The following is a 26129-nucleotide window of genomic DNA, read 5'->3' as shown; positions in this document are numbered from 1 at the left end:
CTGCTTTAAAAGAGATTGCTGTTCCTCTTTGCCCTCACTTTCACTGTTTGGTTTTGTTTGAGCCAAGGTCTTGTGTATAGCCTGCTACCATCACATCTGAAAATACCTAGGCTAACTGAGAATGACCTGATGTTATCCTCCTGCCTCCCCCTGCTGAATGCTGGGGTGCAGGCACAAACCACCACCTAGTGCTGCTCTCACTGTCATTCTGCTGGCCTGGCCTATCTCGGTCCACGTCCTTTTTCTAGAGTATTAAAACTGCAGTAACAATGTAATTTTCACATTCTTCTGATCTTTGCAGTTGTTGTGGCTACACACGATTAGATTAGGAAAACACTAGTTCCTGATGGGAACCATGAGCACTGTGCTTCAGTGCTTCTCTGGGAAAGTCTAGTTACCATTTCCTAAAATTGTTTTATAGATTTATTTTTCAGCTTAGGATCCAATTCCTGTAAAGGCTTATAGAAGCTCACTAATGAATGGGGTACTGTGATAGACACAGCCACCCTTCTTAAAACCAAGCTTCATTTATAATGGCAAATTCTTTACCTAATGCTCTAAGGAAGAGAGTCCCAAGCCTTCTAAGTCTATTGACTTAGAAGAGGAATCATGTTCTGCCTATGGACTCACTCAGTGTGTAGCCATCCAAGTGAAATTCTGGTGTAGAAGCTGATGTTTACTATGGAAAACCAGAGTCCTGGGGTCTTCCATGGTGGAGTCATTATAGCAAGAGGAGGGGCTGCTTTTCTGAAAGCAACAGTGGCCTGCTCTCCATTGCTAGCTTGTGGCGGGACAAACTAGACTGTGACATTCATTCTCAATTTGTCCATCTAAATGTATTTTTTAAAATATACCTTGGGGGCTGGAGTATATATACTTCAGCTTCCATTCAGATGGCTCAGTGGTTAGGAGCATTGGCTGCTTTTGTGAAGGGCAGTTCTCAACGCCATGTGGCAGCTCACAGCTGTCGACGCTCCGGTTCCAGAGGATCCACCACCCTCCTTTGGCTTCTGCAGGCACTGCATACATGTGCTACACAGACATGCATGCAGGCAAAACACCACACACAGGGAAACAAAGTTAAAACAGTTTTTAAAGTATACTCTAACTCCTTGTTAATTGTTAAGCATTTAATTGCTAAGCAAATTAGCTCTTGGTGTAGGAGGTAGTACTTTGCCTGCTAATGGCGTCTAATAGCATAAAAATAGGATAAGCTGATTTTTGTAACTTTTTTTCATGTATATTTGAGCATTTTGATTTTGTAGTTTTAAGATTCTATCTATCATCTACTTATTGCTTTATTAATGGGGTATCTCACTTAATCCAGACTAGGTTCAAACTGTCAAGATACAGCTGGAAAACCTTGAACTCTTAACCTTCCTGCTTTCACCCTCCAAGTGCTGGAATTATAGGCATCTCTTACTAGGCCCAGTCTAAAACTTTATTTTAAAGACAAAATGCGAATTGGTAGTTAATTCCAACATACTAAAGAAAGAACAGAAAATGGAATCACCAGTAGTTATCAGAAGTATGTTTTTCCCCTAGAAAAGAGTGTATATGCACATGCACGCGCATGGGGGTGCTGGATGAACTTGCCCATATGCAGGCCACAGGTTGATGATAGATAGTATATTATTTCAATTGCTTCTCACGTTATTTTTTGAGATCTTTTTACTGAGTACAGATCTGAGATTGGCTAGCCTAGATGGCCAGTAAGTCCCTGGGTCTCTATGTTTCCACTCTGCTGACCTGCCGACCCACCCACTAGTACCAGGGTTACAGCTGTGTGCCACTACAGCTGCCCTCTATATGGGTGCTGGGATCAAACTTGCCCTCAGGTTATGCAGCAAGCCCTTTACCCACTGAGCTATTTCCAGCTCTTCTAAAATAATCTTCATAGTAAAAGAGAGCAGAACCTCAGCTACACCAATGAGTCAGTAAGAAGTGTACACAGATAATCTTACACACCTCAAGCCGGGGCTGTAGCTCATTGATATAGTGCTGGCCTCACATGCATGAAACCCTTGGTTTAAGTTGTAAAGAGAGAAGCCATCCATATTCTCCTGAGAAAAATGAGCAACATCTGTGTGAAGTCTGGATACTAAAAGCATTAAAAACTAATGAAGGTTTTAAACTAACTTTTTGTGGTTAGAAAAAGTAGTCTTAATTTTTTTAAAAAAGCAGTCTTAGCATATTTAGTTAATAAAAGGTCTATCAAGTAGGCAGGTTATATGGTTTAGATTCTTTCAGGATCATTTTCACAATGGCCTTGGGTAGTAAAGATCTAATAAAGGAGAAGTTGTAAACATGCAAATGCGAGACATGGTCCAATCGTGCATTATGCTGAAAACATGTTCCTGGTGTCACTGGGACACTGAAGACTAAGCTTCCTCCAGGCAGTAACCTTGGTTATTTTGTTGATTTTCATACATTACATCTAAAATGTTTATATGATAATACTGCTTTAAGGCTTCAGTGAAGATAAGAAATTTCATCCAGATGTGAAGATGAAAACCCATGACAAAAATCCAGGGTGGCCCATGGTGCCCTTTGTGTCACTTAGGAGTTTATCACATCAGGTGTTTCTTAGTCCTCACTGAAGTAGTTTTAAAAGGTGTGTGTGTTGTGGGGACTTACCTTAAGAAACCCAATGGCCAATATATAAAATAAAATAAAATAAAACATATCCCAAAAAGAAAGAAGGAAGAAAGAGTAAACAGGAAAGGGGAAGGAAAGAGAAAAGAAAAAGTCCAATGGCAAAGCCAGGCCTGGTGGCTTCTTTATTTTTTGAGAAAAGGTCACATTATGTAGTTCTGGCTGTCCTGGAGCTATGTATACCAGGCTGACCTCACCAAGATCCACTTCCCTCTAACTCCCAAGCGATGGGATTAAAGGCTTGGGTCACCAGGCAAGGCATGGTGGCTTCTAATTTGAGCCTATAATGCCAACACTTGGTAGGCTGAGGTAGGGATATTGCACAGTTCAAGGCCAATAATAGCTACTCAGTAAGACACTGTCTCAAACCAAAAAGAGAAAAAGAAGAAGAAGAAGAGGAGGAGGAGGAGGAGGAGGAGGAGCGGGAGGAGGAGGAGAATGAAAACAAAAGGAAAGAAGAAAGTGAGAGCAAGAAGAGAGGAGAGGAGAAGGGAGGGCTTGACACATGGATCCCAAGGACCTACATGGTGTAAGGAAAGAATCATCCAACACATACATTTTATCTCCTGACCTCTACACACATGCCATGGTGTGCACATACACACAATAATGATAATAATAATGATGATGATGATATAAATAAAAATAGATTTTCAATTTTTATTTTATTTTCATTTTATTTATTTATTCATTCATTTATTTATTTATTTATTGCTCTTCCTTCTTCAAGTTGCTTTGGTTGACAACTTGTTCAGGTTTCTTTTTCTTTTTTTTTTTTTTTTTTATTAATTTATTCTTGTTACATCTCAATGGTTATCCCATCCCTTATATCTTCCCATTTCCCCTTATTTCCCCGCCCCCCATGACTGTTCCTGGGGGGGATTTCCTCCCCCTGTATATGCTCATAGGGTATCAAGTCTCTTCTTGGTAACCTGCTATCCTTCCTCTGAGTGCCACCAGGTCTCCTCCTCCAGGGGACATGGTCAAATATGAGGCACCAGAGTTCGTGTGAAAGTCATACCCGACTCTCCACTCAACTGTGGAGAATGTTCTGTCCATTGGCTAGATCTGGGTAGGGGTTTAAAGTTTACTGCCTGTATTGTCCTTGCCTGGTGCCTTAGTTTGAGCGGGACGCCTGGGCCCAAATCTGCCTATCATAATGTTCTACTGGTAGGTTTCTAGGACCCTCTGGATCCTTCTACTTTGCTATTCTCCCATGCTTCTCTCATCTAGAATCCCAATAGGATGTCCTCCCCTCTGTCCCAGTTTCCTGGTAAATGAAGGCTTTCATGGGACATGCCCCTTGGGCTAGTATGCAGATATAAGTGAGTATATACCATTTGATTCTTTCTGCTTCTGGGTTAACTCACTCATTATTATTATTTCTAGTTCAATCCATTTGTCCACAAATTTCAGGAATTCCTTGTTTTTAATAGCTGAGTAGTATTCCATAGTGTATATGTACCACAGTTTCTTTATCCATTCTTCTATTGAGGGACACTTAATCTGTTTCCATGTTCTGGCTATTATGAATAAGGCTGCTATGAACATGGTTGAGCAAATTTTCTTGTGTGCTGGAGCATCTTCTGGGTATATTCCAAGGAGTGGAATACCTGGGTCTTGAGGAAGCCCTAGATTTTCAATTTTTAAATAATTAAGGTAACTATTCATTTGAAAACATGCTTTCACTAGTTACATATATATATGTGTGTGTGTGTGTATATATATATATATGTTGGCTTAAACAAGGGAGATCTTTGCATTTCTAAATTCAAAATGAGATTACTTTTGTTGATGGAGAAAATTCACATTGAGATAAAGAATAAAAAGCAAGAACAGGTTTATGTTTTCCTTTTTGATAAGGCAGCATATAAATTTGGCTTATTAGTCCATTCTTCCAAGACTGCATTTTATACAGAGCAAGCACAAGGCAGCTGAATCTCATTTCAGCCTCTCTCTTCCTCCCTCTTGCACAGAATGAGCTCTAAACTTTGAGAGTCAGCTGAAGCTACTTCAGGATCCTGTGCCCACTGAGATGTCACTTGTCTCTAAGTTATGAGTGCAGTGAAGTAGATTATGCCCTGGTGAGTTCTGATAACTACAATACTTCACAGAGACAGCAAACTAGAACAGCAGCAGGATCAGAGGCTTTCATTCAAAGGACAGTAGCATCTAAATTTTCCATTCCCACCATTATTAGAAGGGATGCTGGTACATGTCTGCAGTCCTGGCACCCAGAGGCTGAGTCAGGATAACCAGAGTTCAAGGCCATCCTAGGCTGCATAACATAATTAGGGCTTTACAAATAAAATTTAAGGAGCTGGCAAAATGGCTCATGGAATAAAGGCACTTAGGGTCAAACCTGACAACCTGAGTTTGATTCCCAGACATGGTGGAAGGGGAGAACTGACTTCCACAAGTTGTTCTTTGACTGTCATACGCATGCCATGCCATATGTATATGAGAAAATAATGTAGGAAGAAACCTTTATCAATCTATAGCCTTCATATGTACACACACACACACACACACACACACACACACACACACACACACACACAAACACACACTCACACAAATGTAGTACATTTTAAAAATACAAAGTTAGTACTGGAGAGATGGCTCAGCCCTTAAAGGCCAGGCTCATAACCAAAAAAAACGCAAAGTAAAATTTAAAAATCCCATCATCAAATGTACTATTTGTATGTGGTTTTCCTATGGTACTTACTATTTTAAATATAAAGCAAAACAGTGCATAACTCACAGGGAAAATAACAAACAATATAAGCAAACACTTGACGTGGCATTGTATGAAACATGAGTGATGGCTTGAGAGAAACAGTTTGGGCAGCCACTTTCCCTAGGAGAGTCTTCAGCAAACACCATGTTCCTTTTATCCTCACTGTAACATCTTAAATGCATTGCTGAGAAGAATATAAAATTTTCAGGATTCTTAAGAAAACAAAGATTCTATGTAGATGTCATAGTATACTCTGAGCACCCTTTGCTGTAGCCCCGTCTGTGAATACTGAATACTGAGTCGGTGCCCCCGTCCATCACCACTACAGATAGACACTGTTCCTATGCATGAGAGTTCCTCCAGCTCTCCTTTAAACTCACTTGTATCTGTACCTGGATTTTCTGGAACATGTTCTGTATTTTGATTGATTTTGGCAAAGCAGGCGACTGTAAGCATCTGAGGCATTACTTTGTTTTCTCTGTAGATGATGAGTCTTTTTCTCTAAGCTGTCGATGTGGTGGAAAGTATACTGTCTACAAGGATGAAGCAGAAGAAGTGAACCTCATTTCTTGTGATACGTGCTCACTGATTGTGGAACTCCTTCATCAGAGCTGATTCTATTTCTGCGATCCTTTAGCTGCAGTCAGCATGGACAGATGCCTTTTTGATGTTAGCTATGCAATTTGCATAGATAAGATGAGAACTTCAAGTAAAGACACTTCAGATTAATGAATTCATTCAGTTATTTATATGTACTTGAAATGTGTAATTATAAGGTATCACAAAAAGGACTTGAATTATGTTTTTTCAATTTCATGTGACAACTTTTGTTTTCTCCTTGGTACATAAGTATTTCTTTTTTTAAGTAAGTATAAATGTCTTTTTAAAAAAAAAAATCAGGTAACAGCATTCTTTTTAGTTACTTTGCTTTGTTTTTTGTTTAGATCTTTAACGTGTGTGTGTGTGTGTGTGTGTGTGTGTGTGTGTTTGTGTGTGTAAAGGGTAGAGGACAATCTGTGAGTCTGTGAGGAGCTGATTCTTCTCTTCTTCCTCCAAATGGATCCCAGGGGTCAACTTTGAGTTGTTAAGTGCCTGAACCTGCTGAACCTTCTTGCTGCCCTTAACTAAAAGATGATGGTATTCTTTGCTGAATTTATATGCCTATTATAAACCTATCATAATTTCTTAGGCATTCAAATTAGATTAGAAATTTTTGTGTATAAAGTGTGAACTGAATATGGATCTCTATGAATTTATTCCAAAGCTGGTAAAGAGGACCAAGTATTAGAAAATGTGGCTCTAGTCCTGGCCCTGTGTGTCTAAAGCTTGCAGCGGCTACCATAACTTCAGATGTAATTTAGGAAAATTTAAAAACAAAAACTGAATTGAAAAACAAACAAAACTTGAACTTTAAAGCTGACTTTTATTTGTTCACCTCTGTCTAAGAACAGCCTTCATTTCATTACTGGTGCCCGGAGAGGCTTTTCTAATGAATTATTGCTGAATACAGTAGACCGTAGATGTCCTATCCTACATGACTTCCCTTGTATACTGTATACTATGTATACTATGTCGACCAGAATTCATTTCATGAACACAAGGGAACCCATACAGACTGCTGCTCAGAGGGTTCTGTTAGGTCTCCCCTTGCTGTTGTCAGAAGAGCTTAGATTTGGGATGTTTAGTCTTAGACTCCTGTAAAGGGCTGGCACATGAGGTTGGTCACTTGACACCAGACTGCTTGCATTGTACAGGAACTACCAAAATTCAGATATGAGGTAGTCACTTGGATTTCTTCCCCAAGATATTTTATAACATAAAATCTAGAAGGAAAACTTGTTTTGGATTAATTTTTATCCAAATACTTTTAGTTAATTGCAGAGTGTGATATTTACTCTTATATCTAATTAAAAACATAAATAAAACTGAATAGCAAATAGTTTATTAAAAGTTCATGGTTTCAACTGCAGTAAAAATTCATTTAAATAGGAGACAATAATCAAATCAAAAAGTAAATACTTGTTAATCATCAGAAAATCTGTGGTCATTTGGGCTGCCACGCAGAAATCCAAAGTCCCTGAAAGGCCAAATCTGTAAAATGAAAACAGTTGAAGACAATTAATGAAAATTCTCTATCATCATGACGCTCCCTCTTCCTGTCCTCTGTGTTAGATAATGCAGTGCATTCTTTTCACCACTTTGTGAAAATAAACCTGTGTGTCTAATTTAGGGCATTCAAACACGATACCAGAAGCCCTGCTTGTTTAGTGTATCAATATAAATTTGTGAAGACATGTCTGTTTTCTTTTACCAACCTAAAATAAGTTACACTATTAATCTATGGTACTTGACACGTTAAGTGCTTGCATATGGCATCTGTTTAAGTATAAAGAACCCTGACTATTGTCCAGTGACTGTAGGTATTCATGAGCTTTTCTTCTTAGGCTCTGTGATGAAGGGCAAGCAGGTGTGGTAATGCACACCTGTAATCCACATCTGTGATGTTAGCAAGATGGAGAGCTTAAGGCTAGCCTGGACTCCAGAGTGATAGCCTGTCTCAAGACAAAACTGTATCAACCAATAATGGAAGAGGCAATGAAGATGACAGTGTCATCTAAGGCTCATACATTCACTAGAGCCATGCACCTGCCTATGGTTTGCTGTATTATTCCAAGTAGATGGAACCTGGGTTAGCTAAAATGCCAGGATATGACTATGGCTGTAAAAGTCACACATGACACAGGATTTGGTTTCTGTAAACTCAAAGGTTACCTAGGCTACTACTAATTTTGTTTGAATTTTATTGTAAAAATTGCTCAGTTATTCCACTTAGGAGCAGGAAGGGGAGAGAATAATGTTTTGTCCATATCCCTTAAGTAAAGGTAAAATGTTCATCAAATGCAGTCACTGCAATTGTTAAGTCAACCTAGCAGCCCATGGATTTCAACATTCAGTTAGAGAGAATCATCCCCCAACTCAGAGAATAAATCTTGTGTTTTAGGCATTAAACCATACCTTAAAGAAGATCCGTCCTCTTATTAGTCCATATGGTATAGGTCCGTAGTACCTGGAATCTGTAGAATTCTGTAAGTTATCACCTTCTAGCCAAACATGACCTGTTGGCACCTGGTATTAGTAAAAAAAAGCAAGCCCTTTAGAAATAAGAAAACCTCAACAGGGGACTATCACTGAAAATATGTGCCTTAAAGGCCCAAACTGTGGTGTACAACTTGAATCCCCACACTCAGGAGACTGAAACAAGGGGTCATGAACTTGAAGCTAGCCTGGCTCTATGTGGAAGAAAAACTTTGGAGGTAGAACATATATCCAGCCTTCCTTTATACATGTTGTAAAGATTGCTACTTTTGCTTTCATTTCTTACTAAATATCAAAGGTTTCCACATTTTAAAAAGATCTTATTATACAGATCCTAAGCATTAATTTGTAGAAACCTCAAACTAAGGTCATAAGAAATCAAAACAGTGTGGCAGTGTCATCAGTTTAATAGACTTCAGAAGAGGTCATTAGGCTGCTGACTGAAAATGCTGCAATAACAGTAGAAGCAGGGCAGCCAGTCAGCAACATCCTGGGGCCAGTTCCGAGGCCAGACCTATTAGAATGCTCATGATGAGCTAAGTGGTAATGGATTGTGACATCAATTACAAATAATCTCATCATTTTATTGCAGTGGGCTTGTCAGAGTTCTAATTAAGACCCCTGTCTTGTCGTTGTACAGGCCATATCGTCACTGCCTTATATGTTGATAATGACCATCAAGAACAGAAGGACCTATTATAAAACCATCAGTTGCAAATTAATGACAGTGACCTTCTACTAGATGAAAAGATAAGTCCTGTGGATTAACTGGTAAAAAGGCTTTTAGAAGGCAATACTTTTCAAAAATGCATCCCTCCAATATAAGACATTCACCCACTAATATTCGTTCAACATAAACTTTAAAGGTGCTTTCTGAAAGCAATCTGTACACTACCTTTTTCTGTTTTTATTTTATCATTTTTGTTGTGCAAGAAAACTTGATTTATTCACCAAACCAAAACAATATATTGGGAAGATTTCATTATTTTTAGTGGGGCTTAATAAGACACACTATAATTTTTATATGACTTTTTTTCTTATGAATATTTAAATTTTAAGTTCATTCTCATAAGATTACATTTCTGGGATATCCTGATTAGAGGAACTAGTTTCTGGTCCTAGAGCAGATTTCACATCTAGGACCATCTATATCATAAACTGACAGACAGGCAACGAAGTGTAGGAAAGCAAGTGTATCTGAAGTCATGCACAAATGAGCACTACATGTGGAAAAGCCAAGTGTACCTACCGCACTCTGAGGTTTTACTTTTGAAGAAGATGCAAGAAAGACCTCTTGTACTTAGATATTTAGTTTCTCAAAACATTTGTTTTTCAGTCTTAGAACATAGGTGCTGTGTATGAATGAGTAAGGGACACCAGTAAGAGCAAAAGAAAACTGTTACAGATAGGGTACTGCACCATCAGTCTTGAGAGATCTACCCAGCTAAGGACCCATGACACTTACAGTCCACCTTACTATGTGGTTTTCCCCCAATTTGTCTTCAGAGCACTTGTCATATAATTGCCAACCTTGCTTGGCACACTAACAACATCCAACTTTAAATTCTTTTTGTTGTTTTGAGACAGAATCTCATGTAGCTGGGCTGCAAACTGTAGCCAAGAGTATGGCCTTGAAGTGCTGATTTTCCCATTTCCTCCTTGAGTTCTGAGATTACAGGCATATATCACCATGCCTGATTTTATGTGGTGCTGGAGACTGAATTCAGGGTCTACTGCATCCTAGGCAAGCACTATACCAACTGAGCTACCTCTCCAGCCTGCTTCGATGTGTCTCTTTTCACTGTTTTTATGACAAAATAAGCAAGTAGATATTGATGCTATTTTAAGTTTTTGTTATTTTATATTACCATTGTTATTAAATGTTTGCCAACACAATGGTAAAAACTAGTATCTCTGTATATTACTTTTGTCTTACTTTTAAAAATGAGTTTTACCATTGTGTGTGTGTATACATGCCATGATGTGCCTTTTTCTCCCTTGAGGATTACAAGAATTGTGCTTAGGGTGTCAGGTTAATGCCTTTATCCAATAAGCCATCTCTCCTCCACAGTTCTGAGGGAGGCCAAATCTCTTTTTATGTATTTAGAAGACAATGTAAGGGGCTAGGAATATTGCTTAATGGCAGAGTACTGTCTACCTAGCACATATGAGACCCTGCATTCATTCCCCAACAATCCCCCCTCAACAACAACAAAGCCAAGCAAACAAATAAAAACAAAAAAAAAAATGAAAAAAAAAAAAAAACCCACAAAACCTGCTTTGCTTTGCTATGTCATTGATACTACCTTAGGCCTCACTGGTGCTTCTTCCATTGCATGGTTTTAGTTTAACTGTCAGAAGATTGTTCTCCACATTGGTTTCTGATTGTAGTTCATTCAGGTCAGCAATGTGTTTGCACCTGTTTTGCATACAATGGTCCTCATGATCCTAACTTTCCTATCAACCCCCAACTGTTTCTCATATAATATAGCATAGACCCGGCTCCATCATATGAGTGAGCAGTGATCTCTCACAACCACTTTATATTTTTAATATTATGTTACACATGATTATAAATTTATACATTAAACATTTACCTTTTACCTGTATGCTGCTTATTTACCTTTATTTTCTAAACAAGAGTTCAATTCCATATAGGACCTCAAGTGTTTGCTTAACATAAGGACTTGTAAGTAGACCTTCTGCTGAAGCAGAATGACCTACTTTTGTCATAGTTATGGCATGCTTCTTTGGAAATAAACAAAGATAAAGAATAATAAACTTAATAATTACTAAAACAGTCTTCTAAAAGAAACCCAGAAGTCTGGAGATGTTGCTCAGAGGTTAAGAGCACGGGCTGCTCTGGCAGAGGACCCAGCTTTGATTCCTGGCACCCACACAGCTGCTCATGAGCATCTGTAACTCCAGACCCAGGGCATCCAATGTCCTCTTCTGGCCTCCTTGGGCATCAGACATGGACACAGTGCATAGGCACATGTGGGCAAAACACTCATATACAAAATCATAGAAAAATGTAATTGAAAAAGAAAAAGGAAATCCAGAACACATCTGCAGAAGCCTTTGGAAGGATGTGACCTGGTCTCACAGGAGGTAGCATAAAAGAGGAGTAAGAAAAATAATGCATTATTTTAGGTCATGTGATCTTTAGAATACCTTGTTTAAAAAAAAAAAAACACTGTTTCTGATGTTATTTTTTTTTTAAAGAGTAGGTTTGTGTATGTGACATGTTAGCTCCTGGTTGCGTTGACTCTCACATATGCTACTACATCTGCATATGCAGTAAGAGAACAGTCTATTTCTCGTAGACTTGGGGCTTCATGTAACATAAACAACCCAAGAAAACAAGCTCATTACTGATGTTCCCTTTAATCCAAGCGCATCTTTTATAGTAGGGAAATCTCCTAAGTATGGATCTTTTTCTTTTGACGTATTAGATACTTTTTAGTAGTTATGTTTGTAGGATACGTACAATTACATTTTTATTGACACATATTCCTTGTACATGTGTTAGATTTCATATAATCTGCTAATAGGTAATATCATAGACTCTGACGATATCTGCCTTCTTTCCCTACTCCTATTATTCCTCCCCCATACACTACTCTTCTCCCATCCCCTAGTCTCCCTTTTATTTTCATGTCAAACATATGTCCATGCACATATGTGTATAGGACATAAAAACACATATAGTTTTATATATACATAAATTCTTTAATTCTAGGACAACAAATAAGAGAAATATGCAGTGTTTGCTTTCCTGTATCAGACTCCTCTCACTTAATATGGCCATTTCCACTTGCATCCATTTCCCATTGTCTGTACCTGACTATAACTGCATTATGTGTGCACACCACTCTCTTGTACGTGCACCTGTTCACAGATGGTGAGGCCTACTCTATTCACTTGGATACTGAGAACTGTGCTGCAGTAAGCATGAATGGGATATGCTGTCTTAGGGTCCTTTGGGTGTATACCCAGGAAAAGCATAACTAGATCATGTCATAGTTTTATTTCTAGCTCTCTAAAGTAACTTCCACTATGATTTCCATAGTAGCTACTTGAATCTACATTCCCATCATTAATATAAAAATGTTCCTTGTCACATCCTTGCCTATATTTTTTTCCCATAATGATGACCACCATAACCAGGCTGAAACAAAGTTTTAACTTCTGTTCTACTGATGGATAAGATGATGAACAAACTATCATGTTGATTAGCCATTTACACTTCATATTTTGAAAATTGTCTCTTCATTTTATTAGCTCATTCACTGATTGGGTTGTCTGGCTTTTTCTGTTTTTTTTTTTTTTTTTTTTTTTTTGAGTTCTTTGTATGTTTTAGGTGTCTTCTCCCATCCTGTAGCTTGTCTCTTCGCTTGGTTATTTCCTTGCTGCGTAGAAGTGTTTTCTTTTGTTTAACACCATGCTGTTTTTGGTAATTACTTCCTGACTTACTGGAGTCTGTTTCAGAATGTCTTTGCCTGTGCCTATATCTTCAAACATATTTTTTCTCTAACACATTCCAAACTTCAGGTCTTAAATAAGAATGTTAATCCATTTTGAACTGACTTTTGTGCTGGGTGATAGGGTAATCTAGCTTTGCTGTTTTGCCAGTGGCTACCCAGTATTCCTAACATCATTTCTTGAAAAGAATATTTTTGGCATCTTAGTAAAAAGGGAAACCAGGTGGCTTTAGATGCTCGGGTTTGTATCTGGGTCCTCCCTTCTATCCAAGTGATCTCACCTGTGTCTTTGAACCAATACCACGCTGAGTTTGTTACTGTGGTTCTGCAATACAACTTGAAATTGGTGATATAATAATTTCCAGCACTGTTCTTTTCGCTCAGGTTTGCCTTAACTATTGTGATTCTGTATGAATTACATGATTACTTTTTCTGTTTGCATAAAAAAAGGTGGCACTGGAAATTTGATGGAGATTGCTTTGAATCTATAGGTTGCTTTTGATATATACCTATTTCACTATTCTGTATTTATCCATGAGGATTGGAGACTTGATCATCATATTCCAGTGTTGTGCTCAATGTCTTCAGAATTTTTAACTTCTCAGTGTAGTTTTTTTTTTTTTTTTTTTTTCACTTTATTACTAAGTATTTTGGTGATTTTTGTGGGTGTTGGTTGTTTGGTCATAGTTTTTTTTTTTTTTTTTTTGTAATGCTATTTTAAATAGGATTCACTTTCTGATTTCTTTTTTTATTTATTTTATTTTATTGGCATATATATATTTATATTATTATACATAAACAAAAAAAAAACTACATACAGCAAGAAGAACCACAAAACAATCAGGAATTATACATCACATTCTTAGTGTTTTGGCTATTTGTATTTGACAGCCTTGAAGAAAACATCTTTCCTATCTTGGTGAGTCTAAAATTCTGAATGTAAATCAATCTCCATCACATCTTGTCATTATCAACTTAAAACACCTATCTAGAGCTAAAAACATCTTAACCCATTAAAAAAAAAAAAATCTTAGTCTGGTCTTCAACTCCATCAGAGACTTGAGAAGGAATAAAACTAGTTACCAGAGTGAACCAGAAGTGTATGTTAGTAGCTTCCCAAATGAGAAGATGACAGAGACAGTTTGCTGCCTGAACAGTCACCCAAAACTATAATGTTGAAGCATCATCTTGAGCCTTCTGGCCCAATATATCTGACAGACATATTTGTGACGCAGGAACTATTGAAGACTTGCTTACCCTGTCTTGGCAGAGTTTGGCTGTAGACTCTGCCTGGATCTAAGCTCCCATTTTAAGGCAGAACTCTGTCTGTGGCAGAAACAAGGACATTTTGCCCAGTGGTTTGTTTGCCACATTTGAAGCCATCTCCATAAGGAGTTTCTTTGATGCTCATCATCTTCTTGAGATAGGCTGGGTGTTGCCAGGAGTTAACCTGTCTTGCTGTCAAAGAATCTTTAAACTATTAAAACCATCTTTAAATGCCATATTCTGTATGTCTTTGAGGCTTTTGAAGACCTTATCTAACTATTTTACCTTATCTATCTAGAGGATCATATCTATCTGTTAAACATAGGATCTATATTCTTGTGGTAAAAATATTCTAGTAATTGACATGACCACTTGGAAGTTCCTTATTAATCAGAAGAGCTACTGATTTTAAAGTACTGTTTTTGTATTTATGCATACAATTACAATGGCTCCAGTAAGTGTAGTGTTGAGTTCATTCTAAAAATATGAACAAAACCAGGCTGGTGATAATGGCTCCTGGGTAGAGGGTTTGTGTAGCATCTGAAGCCCTGAGTTTAGTTCCAAGCAAATGCCTGTATCTTCAAACATTTTTTTCTAATACTTTCCAAATTTTATGTCTTACATAAAGAACTTTAATCCATTTTGAACCAACTTCTATGCAGGGTGATAGGTCAAAGAGAGAACCCTTTGCAAAAGATAATAAATACTATGTTTTCTGTATAAACAAACATGTTTATTGATGGTACTCTTTATATTGTTATAAACCCACATGCGTAGCTCCTTTATCTTTTACTTTGAGGACCATCCTTTTACATTTTTGTAAGTCTATTTGCAAGGAATTTTTCAGTTTTTAAAAAAAGTTCTCTAGTGTCTATGTGAAAAAACCTATTTTTGAGAGATATTTCAAAATTACTTTTCTTTTATATTCACAATTCTGCTGTTAAAGTGGAAGAATTTCAAACAAGAGCTTTATTTAATTTTTATTTAATGTGCATTGGTGTGAGAGTGTCAGATCACCTGGAACTGGAGTTACAGACAATTATGAGCTGCCATGTGGGTGCTGGGGATGAGATTTATTTATTTATTTATTTACTTTTTTTTTTCTTCAAGATAGGGTTTCTCTGTGTAGCCCTGGCTGTCCTGGACTCGCTTCATAGACCAGGCTGGCCTAGTACTCAGAGGTCCATCTGCCTCTGCCTCCCGAGTGCTGGGATTAAATGTGTGCTTGTGGTTCCTTGAAAACAATTAGAAATGGCATTTTAGAGTACTTTCTGCTAATTTCACCACCCATCTTTCTGGGACTAGTTACTTGATTCATTTCTGAGTGCTGGTTGCCTTTTACTGTTTCTTCATGGACCCAGTGATTTGTGACTTAGCTAGGAACCCCCTCCCCTCTGCTGAGTGGATCTGCTGCCAGTCTTCAGAGAGGATCATTTCTTCACATTAAGCCTTAGTTTCAAGCTTGAGAGGAGTTCCTTTTCACTGTACTACAGAGGCATAATCTTCCCAGGTCTCAAAGGACCACTTGTCCACACTGGCTTAGAGACTCAAGTGTCTTTTGGTTTTGTGTGAGTTTTAGGAATTGAGCTGTATAGTCACCTTTGTTTTATTACTAAGTTTCACCATAAATAGGCACAATTTCTTAGCTGTCAACCAAGGGAATATGATGGTAGATCTCTGGAGATATCTTTGTAGCTCCTGCCTTCCTGGTAATATGATCCACAAATCCTAACCACTTATGCACCTAATCTCTGCTTCCTCAGCAACCAACCAGTGCTTTCTTGATGACAAAGTCAAAGGGCTGGGGTTATAGCTTAGTCGACAAAATGGTTGTCTAGCATGCCAGCAGCCTTGGGTTCTAGTTAGGGAAACGCATAAAATGGACTGTGGTGTTACATACATGCAATACGAGCACTCAGAAGGTATAGGCAGGAAGATCGTAAGTTCAAGGTCATCCTTGGGTACAGAGTCTGAGGCCGGCCAGCCCTGGCCTATGCTCTAAGAGACCCTGTTTCAAAACAAAACAATCAAAAAAGATACAAATGAGAGCAAATGTGTTTACCCTGTTCTTTCTCGTGTCTCAAAGTTGGCAGTAATAGAAATGTTCATTGGTAAGCAGAGGTTAAATAATTCATTTATATAAGAGACAGACGATTAAAATACAAAAACCAAAATATATTAATAAAGAACAAACTAATGGAATGACTTCTACAATCAAGTCTGTTGTGTTGGAGGTTTTGGTTTATAGGCAAACATGTTTTTGTTATAATCCAAGGTAAGATATGGGGGCTACACCAGTTTGTCCAGAGCTAACAACTGCCTCCTGAGAGGACACTTGCCCTTTGCCAGCTGTGCTTCTCCCCTGCTGCTCCTGGTTGCTGCTGCTGAAGTCTGACGAGAGGAAGTTGGACATATCCTGAAACAAAGATTGGACTTGCCTCAAGGAACCCAGTGACCACAAACATCAGGAAGTAGCAAAGGAAAACTGCGCCACCCTCTATGCACTAACGTTCTTTTCTACCTGGTGTTGGAAGGGACTGGGGTGGAGGGAAAAAAAAGATTTAAGGAACCCGAAATAAAAATAGTTGTTTAAAAGTACGCCAACAGAGGCAGTGAAAAAAAAAAAAAACTTTCAGGATTGTGTACATAAATGCATAAGGTCTTTGTTCTGTATATGTCAAATGTTGTATTTTTATAATAGCATGCATTGCCTAAATCTCTAAAACATCTTGCACATGCATGCATGCACATCTTGACCTGCTTTACCTTTCAGTAGTGCTTGTACTTTTTTTTCCTGATAGTATTTCACCATGTATCACAGACTGCCCTGGAACTCACAATCCCTCCTTTTAACCTTTAGAGAGCTGGAGTTTTGGGTATGCACCATCCACCACCATGCCCAGCTTGGCTTTATTAATGGGGTATCGCTAGACAGCCTTGGCTGGTCTAGAATTCACTGCTGTAGAACAGGCTGACCCAGGAATCACAAGATGTCTGCCTATCTCTGCCTCCCAAGTCCTGGAATCAAAAGTGAGCATTGCTGTGCCCTATGTATGTTTCCATCTGCATGTTAGAACGTGTGCATGTATACAGGTGATTATGGAGACCAACCTGGGCATCAGATGCATGGAGGTGGAGTTAAAGGCCTGGAGCCTGACACTGCTCGACAAGGAGCCCTGTAATGATGGCAGACAGGGACAGCTTTGCCAACACTTCCTGCTCCCACAGTAAGAAGTGCAGGCTAACCCTAACCCTTACAGTGGACCTCTGCTGCTTTGAAGCGTGCAAATAAAAATTACACCAAACAACACGGGAAAGACATTCATAGCAGTCCTGTATTAAAGTGTGAAGAGGAAAAGATCGCAGAGTAGAATATATAACATATCATAAAACCTATGGTAGTCTTAAAACTAGAGCTAGAACATAATTTAACAAACAATATTTCACAAATTCTGAATTCCATATATTTGTGTTGTTTTCTATAATCAACATTTTCTAAGACAGATTACTTTTCTTTTGAGACTGTTGTAAGTCTGCCATGCTTACTTTCTGAGCCTTGATAAAAACTAATCTCAGCACTGGGAAAAAGGATCCAGTCTGCAGTTCTTGGCTATACTCACTGAGATCTGGTTAAGTGCCTTCTTTTTACTCCAAGCAACAAATTGCCCCATGACCTGCGAGTGTCCATTTATCACAGGCAGCTTTGCAAGGAAAGCCACAGGTGGTACCTTTCTTGATTCAAGTGAAATCTGATGAGAGCTTAAAATTTCAGATAACACATATACTAAACTGTAATCACTCATTTATTTGATTAAGCAAAGAGCAACTAACTTTTTAAACATTGACTAAAAAATAAGATATTATATATTGATTTTCCAGATGTTTCAAAACAGAAAATCTTAAGAACTGATTATTTTTTAAGCTAACATCTTATTCACTACAGGTCTTATACTTTACAAACAAAAGCATAGGTGTGCATTGGCCCTATCGATAGCATATGCATAATGGCTCTTCTACGAAGTGCATTAAAACATGAAGGCAGGAAGAGGAGTGGCCCTTTAGGAATTCTTTTATGGACTATTTCTTCTTCCTGTAATATACAGGAAGCATACACTTTATAAAAGCTTTCAGATTAGGCCCTTTTGTCCTTTTGTTTCCTTTTAGCAAAAGGAAATGAAAGTGATACAGCAAGAGCACTTTAGCCTCAAAAGCATTCATTTTAAGCACATGTGTTTAAATATCCATTTTGTATCTAAGGAAATATAATGCTCAATTTCTTGCCTGAAAAAAAAACATTTTTTTATGTTACTGTCTTCAAATATCTACACTTCTATGTAAGTAAAGCATATTCTGCTGCTTAATTATGACTTATACATCAAGAATGCAGCCATGTTAGGGCTTTATGTATAGAAACAAAGTAATTTATTAATAATACTATCCCAGCTGGACACAGTAGCACCCACCTCCTGACACATGGAAGGGTGAGGGGAATATTGCCACAGATTCTAAGTTATTAGCCCAGGTCCCAAACTGAGTTCCAGGTCAGAGTGAACTATAGTGAGGCTCTGTCTCAAAAAACCAAAACAAACAAACAACAACAAAACTTAATGCAATCCAGGGCACTTCAGAGATGAATACAAGAATAAGTACTAAACAATGAGGTTTTTTGTCCTTTTGGGAAAAAAAATTAAATAGTTGGCAAATCAGATATACACTGTAAAACATATACATGCAAATATGCATCTGATTTTAGGTGTTTGTTGGGGGTTGGGATTGGGGGGTGGTGAGACAGCATCTTTCTAGCCTTGGCTGGCCTGGAATTAACTATGTATATACCAGGTTGGCCTCAAACTAGGTGTGCACCACCATGCCTGGCAGTTCTATTCTTAAAGAAAACATTTAAACTTGTGGTTTGCCTGCATGTATGCATATGCATTGCATATGTGCCTGGCACCTGTAGGCTTCAGAAGAAGGTGCAGGATTCCCTGGACCTGGAGTCACACATGGTTATGATCCAACATGTAGGTGCTGGAAATTGAACCCAGGTACTCTGCAAGAGCAGTCAGTAATCTTAACTGTGGGGCCATTTCTACAACTATTCTTGTCATTTCACCCAATTCTTTTCAAAGCCTGAGCTCATTTTGGTATTAATTCATTGCTGTAGATGAATTTTTGTCATTCTTTTCAGGCTTCTATGGTGTCTGCATCGCCATACCTATTTCATGAGAGGATTTGGGTGAGAAACATTTATACTGAAACTGAAGGCACCAGTAGGAAAAAGCCCATTTTCTTAAAGGAGAAATGATTAAAAATAAATATGTAGGTCTGTTGTATTGACATTACTTATGCATTGTTTACAAAGGAATTTTGAACACTTGTTTTTGATAGACACTCCTACTTGTGTCTTATTCATCAAAGCACAATTCTAATAAATCATTCAAATTATTTAGAGTGAAAGCTTTGTAAATAGAAAATTATGGAAATTATGGGAGTAAATGAAAACTAACATTTGTTATTGTGTTTTGAGTCAGTTTCACTCCATAGCCCACACTAGCCTCAAACTGACAGTTCCAGCCTCAGCTTCCTAAGTACTGGAATTACAGCTACATGCCAGCACACCTAGCTGAGGTGATATTTTTTAATCTTATATGTGTATTTTTAATTCAGTTATATCTCTTCCTCCTTCTCTTTCCTCCCTCTAGCCCCTCTCATGTCCTTCCTAATCCCTTTATATTATTACACATATATAGATGCACAAATATGTAAATACAGCCTTCTGGACTTTTTATATGATTCCAGAGCTGACCACTCTGTATTGGATAATCAGAGGGATCATTCTTGAGCTAACTCTTGTTGAGAAGTTATTAGTTGCCTGTAGTTTTTTGTTGTTTTGTTTTGTTTTTGTTTTTTGTCTAGGACTAGACAACATCCTAGAATATCCACATAGGAAATCCCAGTGAGATTTTCTCTCTCCCATGTTAGCAAGTCTATTGGTATTGTCCCTGTTTAGGTCTCTTTTGTAACCATTTCTAGGAGACAGTCTCAGAGCAGAACTCCTGGTCTTCTTGCTCTTAATTGTTTCTGTCTGCTCTTCAATGTTCCCCAACCTCAAAGAAAAGGAGCTGTGTTATAGATGTGTCTGGTGGGACTTGGCTCCCTATGATCCCTTGAGCTCTGAATTGTACCTAGCTGTGTTTTGCTGTATTGGCTCCATTTGCTGTAAAGAGAAGCTTCTTCGCTAGCTAGAGTGGTGGCTCTGCTTCTCTGTGGGTGTAAGGATACTGTGCAGGAAGTAGCCACAGGAAGTGGTGGACTTAGTTCTCATCTAAGACATGTGCCCTCACTAGGTTCAGGCTGGGTTTATAGTTCCAGGCATGATCCCCTGCCTTAAATCCAATTAGACAGCTCTTGGTTACTGTCAATGTGTGAATGTCAGGAGACATTTTTTATGACAATGGATAAAACAGCGTAGACAAAGGTCTTTAAAACTAAGGTTGATGTTATAGGATTGAGAGCAATAAAATACTGTGTTGACTGTTAGATCATGAAACAAACTGGATATCAGCAGTTAAATATAAAATACAGTATATCTTTAGATTATTAGTAACTTATTATAATTTTTCTTTATCCTTGATAATATCATTAATGTAGAGAATGAAATATCTACCCCTATCATTCCTCTTTCCAACTCTCCCCATGTGCCCAAACACATCCCTTTGCCAACTTCATGTCATTTGGCATGGGGGAGGGGAACTCACTAAGTGCAATGTGTTTATCCAGATCTGCATGGGTTTGGGTTTGGGGCATCCACTGGACCACAGAAAACCTCGAGTGGCCAAACATTCACAAAAGAATTATCTTCCTTCTCACTGCAGCCGTCAAGTCCCAAAAGCTCCTCAGCAAGGCATGGTGTCTGAAGATCACCTACCCACCTATGCCAGGAGGCTGAGTGGCTTGATTTTGCATGGGTCTTAGGCTGATAACCACAGCTGCTGCAGAGACAGTGCAGCAGCCACACCAAGGCCAAAGCCAGCATTTCACAGCAGTCCTCTCCATCCTCTGCTGACTTGTTTTTTTTCCTTATCTTTGGGACTTAGTAAATTCTTAAATTTGTGCAAAATCAATGTATCTTCTAATTCTGAAGTTAATCTCTTCCCCCACAGGGCCAGTTAACTCTTTGCCAATAACTTAGACAAAAATTTAAAATCCTTTGGCTTCCCTTTCTATCCCTGTCCAATCTTGGTATTTTCTCAGTCTCTCTGTGCTCTTGGCACTTTTTTCCGTTCTCTGTGTTTCTACCTCCGTTAGACTTCAGACTTCATTTGCAGCTTATTTAACCAGGTTCCCCACCTTAGGGACTCCCATTCCAAACTGTCTTCTACAGTAATCTCAGAATGATCATTTATAAATTAAGTCTCTGTGTTGAGAAATACAGGAACTAAGTTTGTCTTTTGGTTGCATATCTATTAAGATGCACTGCCTTCTTCCCTTCCCCCACCCCCGCAGGAACTTCCTTTTGGCAATTACGAAAAGTATAATGCTTCATTCTTACGCCTAGGTCTCATGAAGTCTATTTTAAGTCTTCACTCCCAAACCACCCTTCTGCCCTCTCTTCTGAATTCAATGACCTGGCTGTTCCGCAGGCAGCCTCATTAAGGCAGGCACCAGAATTGGTTTAGAGCCAGAAATCCTTTTTGGTATATGGCCCCAGAGTTATTTTGACTTTCTTTAAAAAGGGAAATCAGGTCAAATTTCAAATTGCTGCAGACAGTATAGGCTGATTTTAGAGGTTCATACACAAAGTATATAGGAAGCAGATGAGAATTTTCAGTTCACAGTACAGGTTTAAATTATTCATATACAGCTGTATTTTATGTATTAGCTTTATGTGCATGTTTGGTAGTGATACAAGCACTGCTGTTCACACAAAGGGATATGTTATTCACTTGTAGACTCTCTAAAGGGATAGGAGAAAAGCCCTCGCACCTATCTAAGTTACCAGTACAGTGATATGTAATGCCAACCTAACTTACTATGTGCAACCTCTTCAAAATATGCACATTTATTCTCCTTTAAATTTTTTAATTAATTAATCTATTTATTCACTTTATATCCTGATCATAGGCCCCTGCCTCCTCTCCTCCTGGTCGCACCCTCCCTCTTCCCCCATCACCACCTCTGCTCATCAAGTCTCATCAGGAATGAGCAAGTCCTCCTCAGCTGTGGTCTGGCGTGCAGCCCCTCCAGGGGGAAGTGATCAAAAAGCAAGCAACTAAGTCCATGTCAGAAACAGTCCCTGCTCCCCTTACCAGGGGGCCCACATGAAGCCTGGGCTGCCCATCTGCTACATCTGTGGAGGGTGCATGGTTGGTGCTTCAGTCTCTGCAAGCCCCTCTGGCCCTGGTTAGTTGGCTCTGTTGGTCTTCTTGTGGAGCTCCTGTCACCTCCAGGTCCTTCTATCCTTCCCCTCACTTTTCAACAAGACTCCTTAGGCTTCCCCCAAAGTTTGGCTGTGAGTCTCAGCATGTTTTTTTTTTGTTTCGTTTTGGTTTTTTTGTTTGTTTTTTAATCTGCTGCTGGGTGGAGTCTGAGAACAGCTATGTTAGGTAGACTCTTGTCTGCAAGCACAGGCAAGTATTGTTAATAGTGCCGGGCTGGCTCTCAGGTTGGGCCAGGCATTGGTTGAATCTTCTCTGCTCCATCTTTATCTCTGCACATCTTATAGATAGGGTAAATTTTGGGTCAAAGTTTTTGTGGGTGGGTTGGTGTTCTCCTCCCTCCACTAGCAGTCTTATCTAGTTAGAGGGTGTCCTCATCAGTCTCCATGACCTCTGATACTAGGAATAGCAACTAGAGTCATCTCCGTATCTTCCTAGAAGCCTACCTTTTCCTGTGTCACAGAGATGCCTCTGGCCATGGTTTCTCTTCTGTCCGTAGGCCCTCTGTCCTCCTGCCCCTTGCTCTCCCTAGGTCTGATCTCCACCCTCATTTCTCTCTGTGTTCCCTCTCCTACCTTGCTCATTCTCTTCAACCATTTCTGTTGTGTATTCTATTTCCCTTTCTGAGTGAGATTTAAGCATCATCCCCACCTCAATCCCCTCGGATGCTCCTTATTACTTAATCTTCCTTGGGTCAGTGAATTGTAGTATGTTTATCCTATACTATATGGCTAAAATCCGCTTATAAGTGAGTACATACCCTGTGTGTCTTTCTGGGTCTGGGTTACCTCACTCAGGGTAATCTTTTCTAGCCCCATCCATTTGCCTGAAAATACTATGATGTCCTTGTTTTTAATAGCTGAGTAGTATTGCCTTGTGTAAATGTACCATAGTTTCTTTATCCATTCTTTGGTTGAAGGACATCTAGGTTGTTTCCAGATTCTGGCTATTACAAATGAAGCTGCTATGACCATAGTTGAGCAAATGTCCTTGTTATCTGGTGGGGCATCTTTTGGTTATATGCCTAACAGTGGTATAGCTGGACTTTGAGATAGAGCTATTCCCAATTTTCTAAGAAAGTGCCAGATTGATTTCCAAAGTGGTTGTACAAGTTTACACTCCCACCAGCGATGGATGAGTGTTCCTCTTTCTCCTCATCCTCACAAGCATGTACTGTCACTTGAGGTTTTTTGTTTATTTGTTTTTATCTTAACCATTCTGATGGGTGTAAGATGAAATTTCAAGAGTCATTTTGATTAGCATTTCCCTGATAACTAAGGACATTGAGCATTTTTAAGTGCTTCTCCTACATTCTTATTTTAGGTAAAAATAGTTTAGAATAGTAAGAATACTTTTATAGGATAAGATTAAATGGGTCACAGAAACTACACATAGCCTGTCAAAAATCTGATTTTCTACAGAGGCAGGGCAAGTACCTCATTAGTTTTTTCTTCCAAGACATCTGAACCTGTTCTGCCTTGACAACAGCCATTATTTTTTCCCAAATGACATTAGGAGGCCAACTGACAGGTAGAACATTTCTCTTTAATCACAACAGAGTTTGCAGTGGGGTTCAGAACTTCTACTGAATAGCAGCATACAATTTGAGTCCTTGTTTTTTCTCAATTACATTTAGGTAATATTAAAGGAAAGAAGCATCAGTTGACTTACACACTTAAACACACAGAGTACTGTACTGGACGAGGCCTCTCTAGATTTTCACCAATAGCATTACTAGTGTCTAACTATGAATCCCTGAAATACTGCTATTGATCAATATGCACTAATTTCAGAACAGTTTTCTACTCTGCAAATACAAATGCTGATCTTCTAAACATCTTTTCAGACATATAAGAATAGGGCTATAGGACAGGAGAGATGGCTTGGTGGTTAGGAGCACTGGCTGCTCTTGCAGAGGTCCTGAGTTCAATTCCCAGAAAATACATGGTGACTCACAACCATTTATAATGGGATCTGGTGCCCACTTCTGCTGTGCAGATGTACAGGAAGATAGAGCACTCGTATACATATGTAAATAAGTATAAAATAAAGGACTATAAAACAAAATTATAAAACACTACATTAGCAAACTAAGTTCAAAGTTTTCTGTAAGAGAAGGCACCAAAAATGCTGAGAGGCATAAAAGATTCTTTACTGTTAACATCTAAGTGAAAACACTTCAGACTAGTAAACTATTAGTGATATTTACCTTTTAAACTGTGTTAGTTATAGGATGAAAGAGCCATGCCATCTCTGTAGTAAATTTCACTTTAGCAAAAGAGTAAACATACTCCTCCACACCAGCTGCAATTAAGGCATTAGGAGTGTGCTATGGTTGATTACCTGGAGCTGTTGCTGAGAAATGGACGTGTAGTATGGCTTTTATCACCAGAGTTTGGAAAAAAACAAGTCCTTTGCTTAGATATAGTGTCATACGTGACATTATTAGGTAGTCCTTCTGTCTAAATGACATAGGATTTAGTGTATCAGCAATTTACAATAAACAAGCCCTTTCATCTGATGGTTTCTCTCCCTACACAGAAGTACTTTTTCTGTTAATAAGACAACTGGTAATACAAGACCAGATGGTTGCAACTTTTAGCGGAGGTAAATGACACTTAAACAAACAGAAAGCCAGCATTAGGATACTGAGGGGTTTCAACTGTATCCTAAACACACAGTCTACACTAAAGGAGTAGTAGCATTAACTCTATAAAGTGTCCATTTTTCAATGCTGTCTAATTAGTGAGGCTGTTTTGCAGGTTGTCAGTTTGATTTAAATATTTTCTAGTATACCATAATGCAGCTTCCTTTCTACTGTGCTGTTGCATTTCCAAGTCCTAACACAATCTAACCAGTGCATCCTGAGAACATTTAACTAGCTCTTTCTGAAATACAGAACTCTTTTTTTCTATTTCTACCGGTAACAGAAATATTACTAACACATCCTAAGTTTGACATAAAATGATACAAGCAACATAGCCAACCTCCATCACTCAATCCTAACTGTACATTAAAACAATTTGGTGAGGATTTACTTTCTATGTACAAAACTAGACTATGTGGTATCAAAGACAACTAAAAAGTTTTGCCTGGTTGTTTTTTTAAAATAACTTTAAGTCAAATGTGAAGGCACATAAATTCTTAATTTTTTTTTTCATGACAACAACAAGCTCTGTAGGCCACAATCCTAGAAATGTACTAAAGTGTCAATAAATACATGTAAAGCAGATGCTATGGTTGTAAAATTGAAGCATTGTTTGAAAGATTTGACAATGGGGGACTGCAAGATGGCTCAGAAGACAGGGGCACCTGCTGCCAGGCCTGAGTTCCATCCCCAAACCCACATGGTGGGAGGAGAGAACCAACTCCTTCAAGTTGTCCTTACACACACACACACACACACACACACACACACACACACACACACACACACTAAAATGGCACATG

General features: G+C 38.6%; 2 protein-coding genes across 2 annotated transcripts in view; one reads left to right on the top strand and one right to left on the bottom strand.

Annotated features, from left to right (window-relative positions):
- Dnajc24 (DnaJ heat shock protein family (Hsp40) member C24) overlaps positions 1 to 6268 on the top strand; it is a 45014-nt gene extending 38746 nt beyond the window's left edge. Inside the window, exon 5 of the mRNA XM_051144291.1 lies at positions 5880 to 6268. Within this exon, the coding sequence (XP_051000248.1) occupies positions 5880 to 6010 (131 nt within the window). The 3' untranslated portion in view covers positions 6011 to 6268. The remainder of the gene's footprint in view (positions 1 to 5879) is intronic.
- A 692-nt stretch (positions 6269 to 6960) lies between these two features.
- The window catches only part of Immp1l (inner mitochondrial membrane peptidase subunit 1), a 36984-nt gene continuing 17815 nt past the window's right edge, over positions 6961 to 26129 (bottom strand). Inside the window, exons 5-6 of the mRNA XM_051144290.1 lie at positions 8411 to 8521; positions 6961 to 7486 (exon numbers count right to left, since the gene is read on the bottom strand). Of these exons, the coding sequence (XP_051000247.1) occupies positions 7418 to 7486; positions 8411 to 8521 (180 nt within the window). The 3' untranslated portion in view covers positions 6961 to 7417. The remainder of the gene's footprint in view (positions 7487 to 8410; positions 8522 to 26129) is intronic.

The sequence above is a fragment of the Acomys russatus genome, chromosome 4 (assembly GCF_903995435.1).
Source record: "Acomys russatus chromosome 4, mAcoRus1.1, whole genome shotgun sequence".
Classification (NCBI taxonomy): domain Eukaryota; kingdom Metazoa; phylum Chordata; class Mammalia; order Rodentia; family Muridae; genus Acomys; species Acomys russatus.
This window is presented reverse-complemented; position numbering and strand designations above follow the sequence as displayed.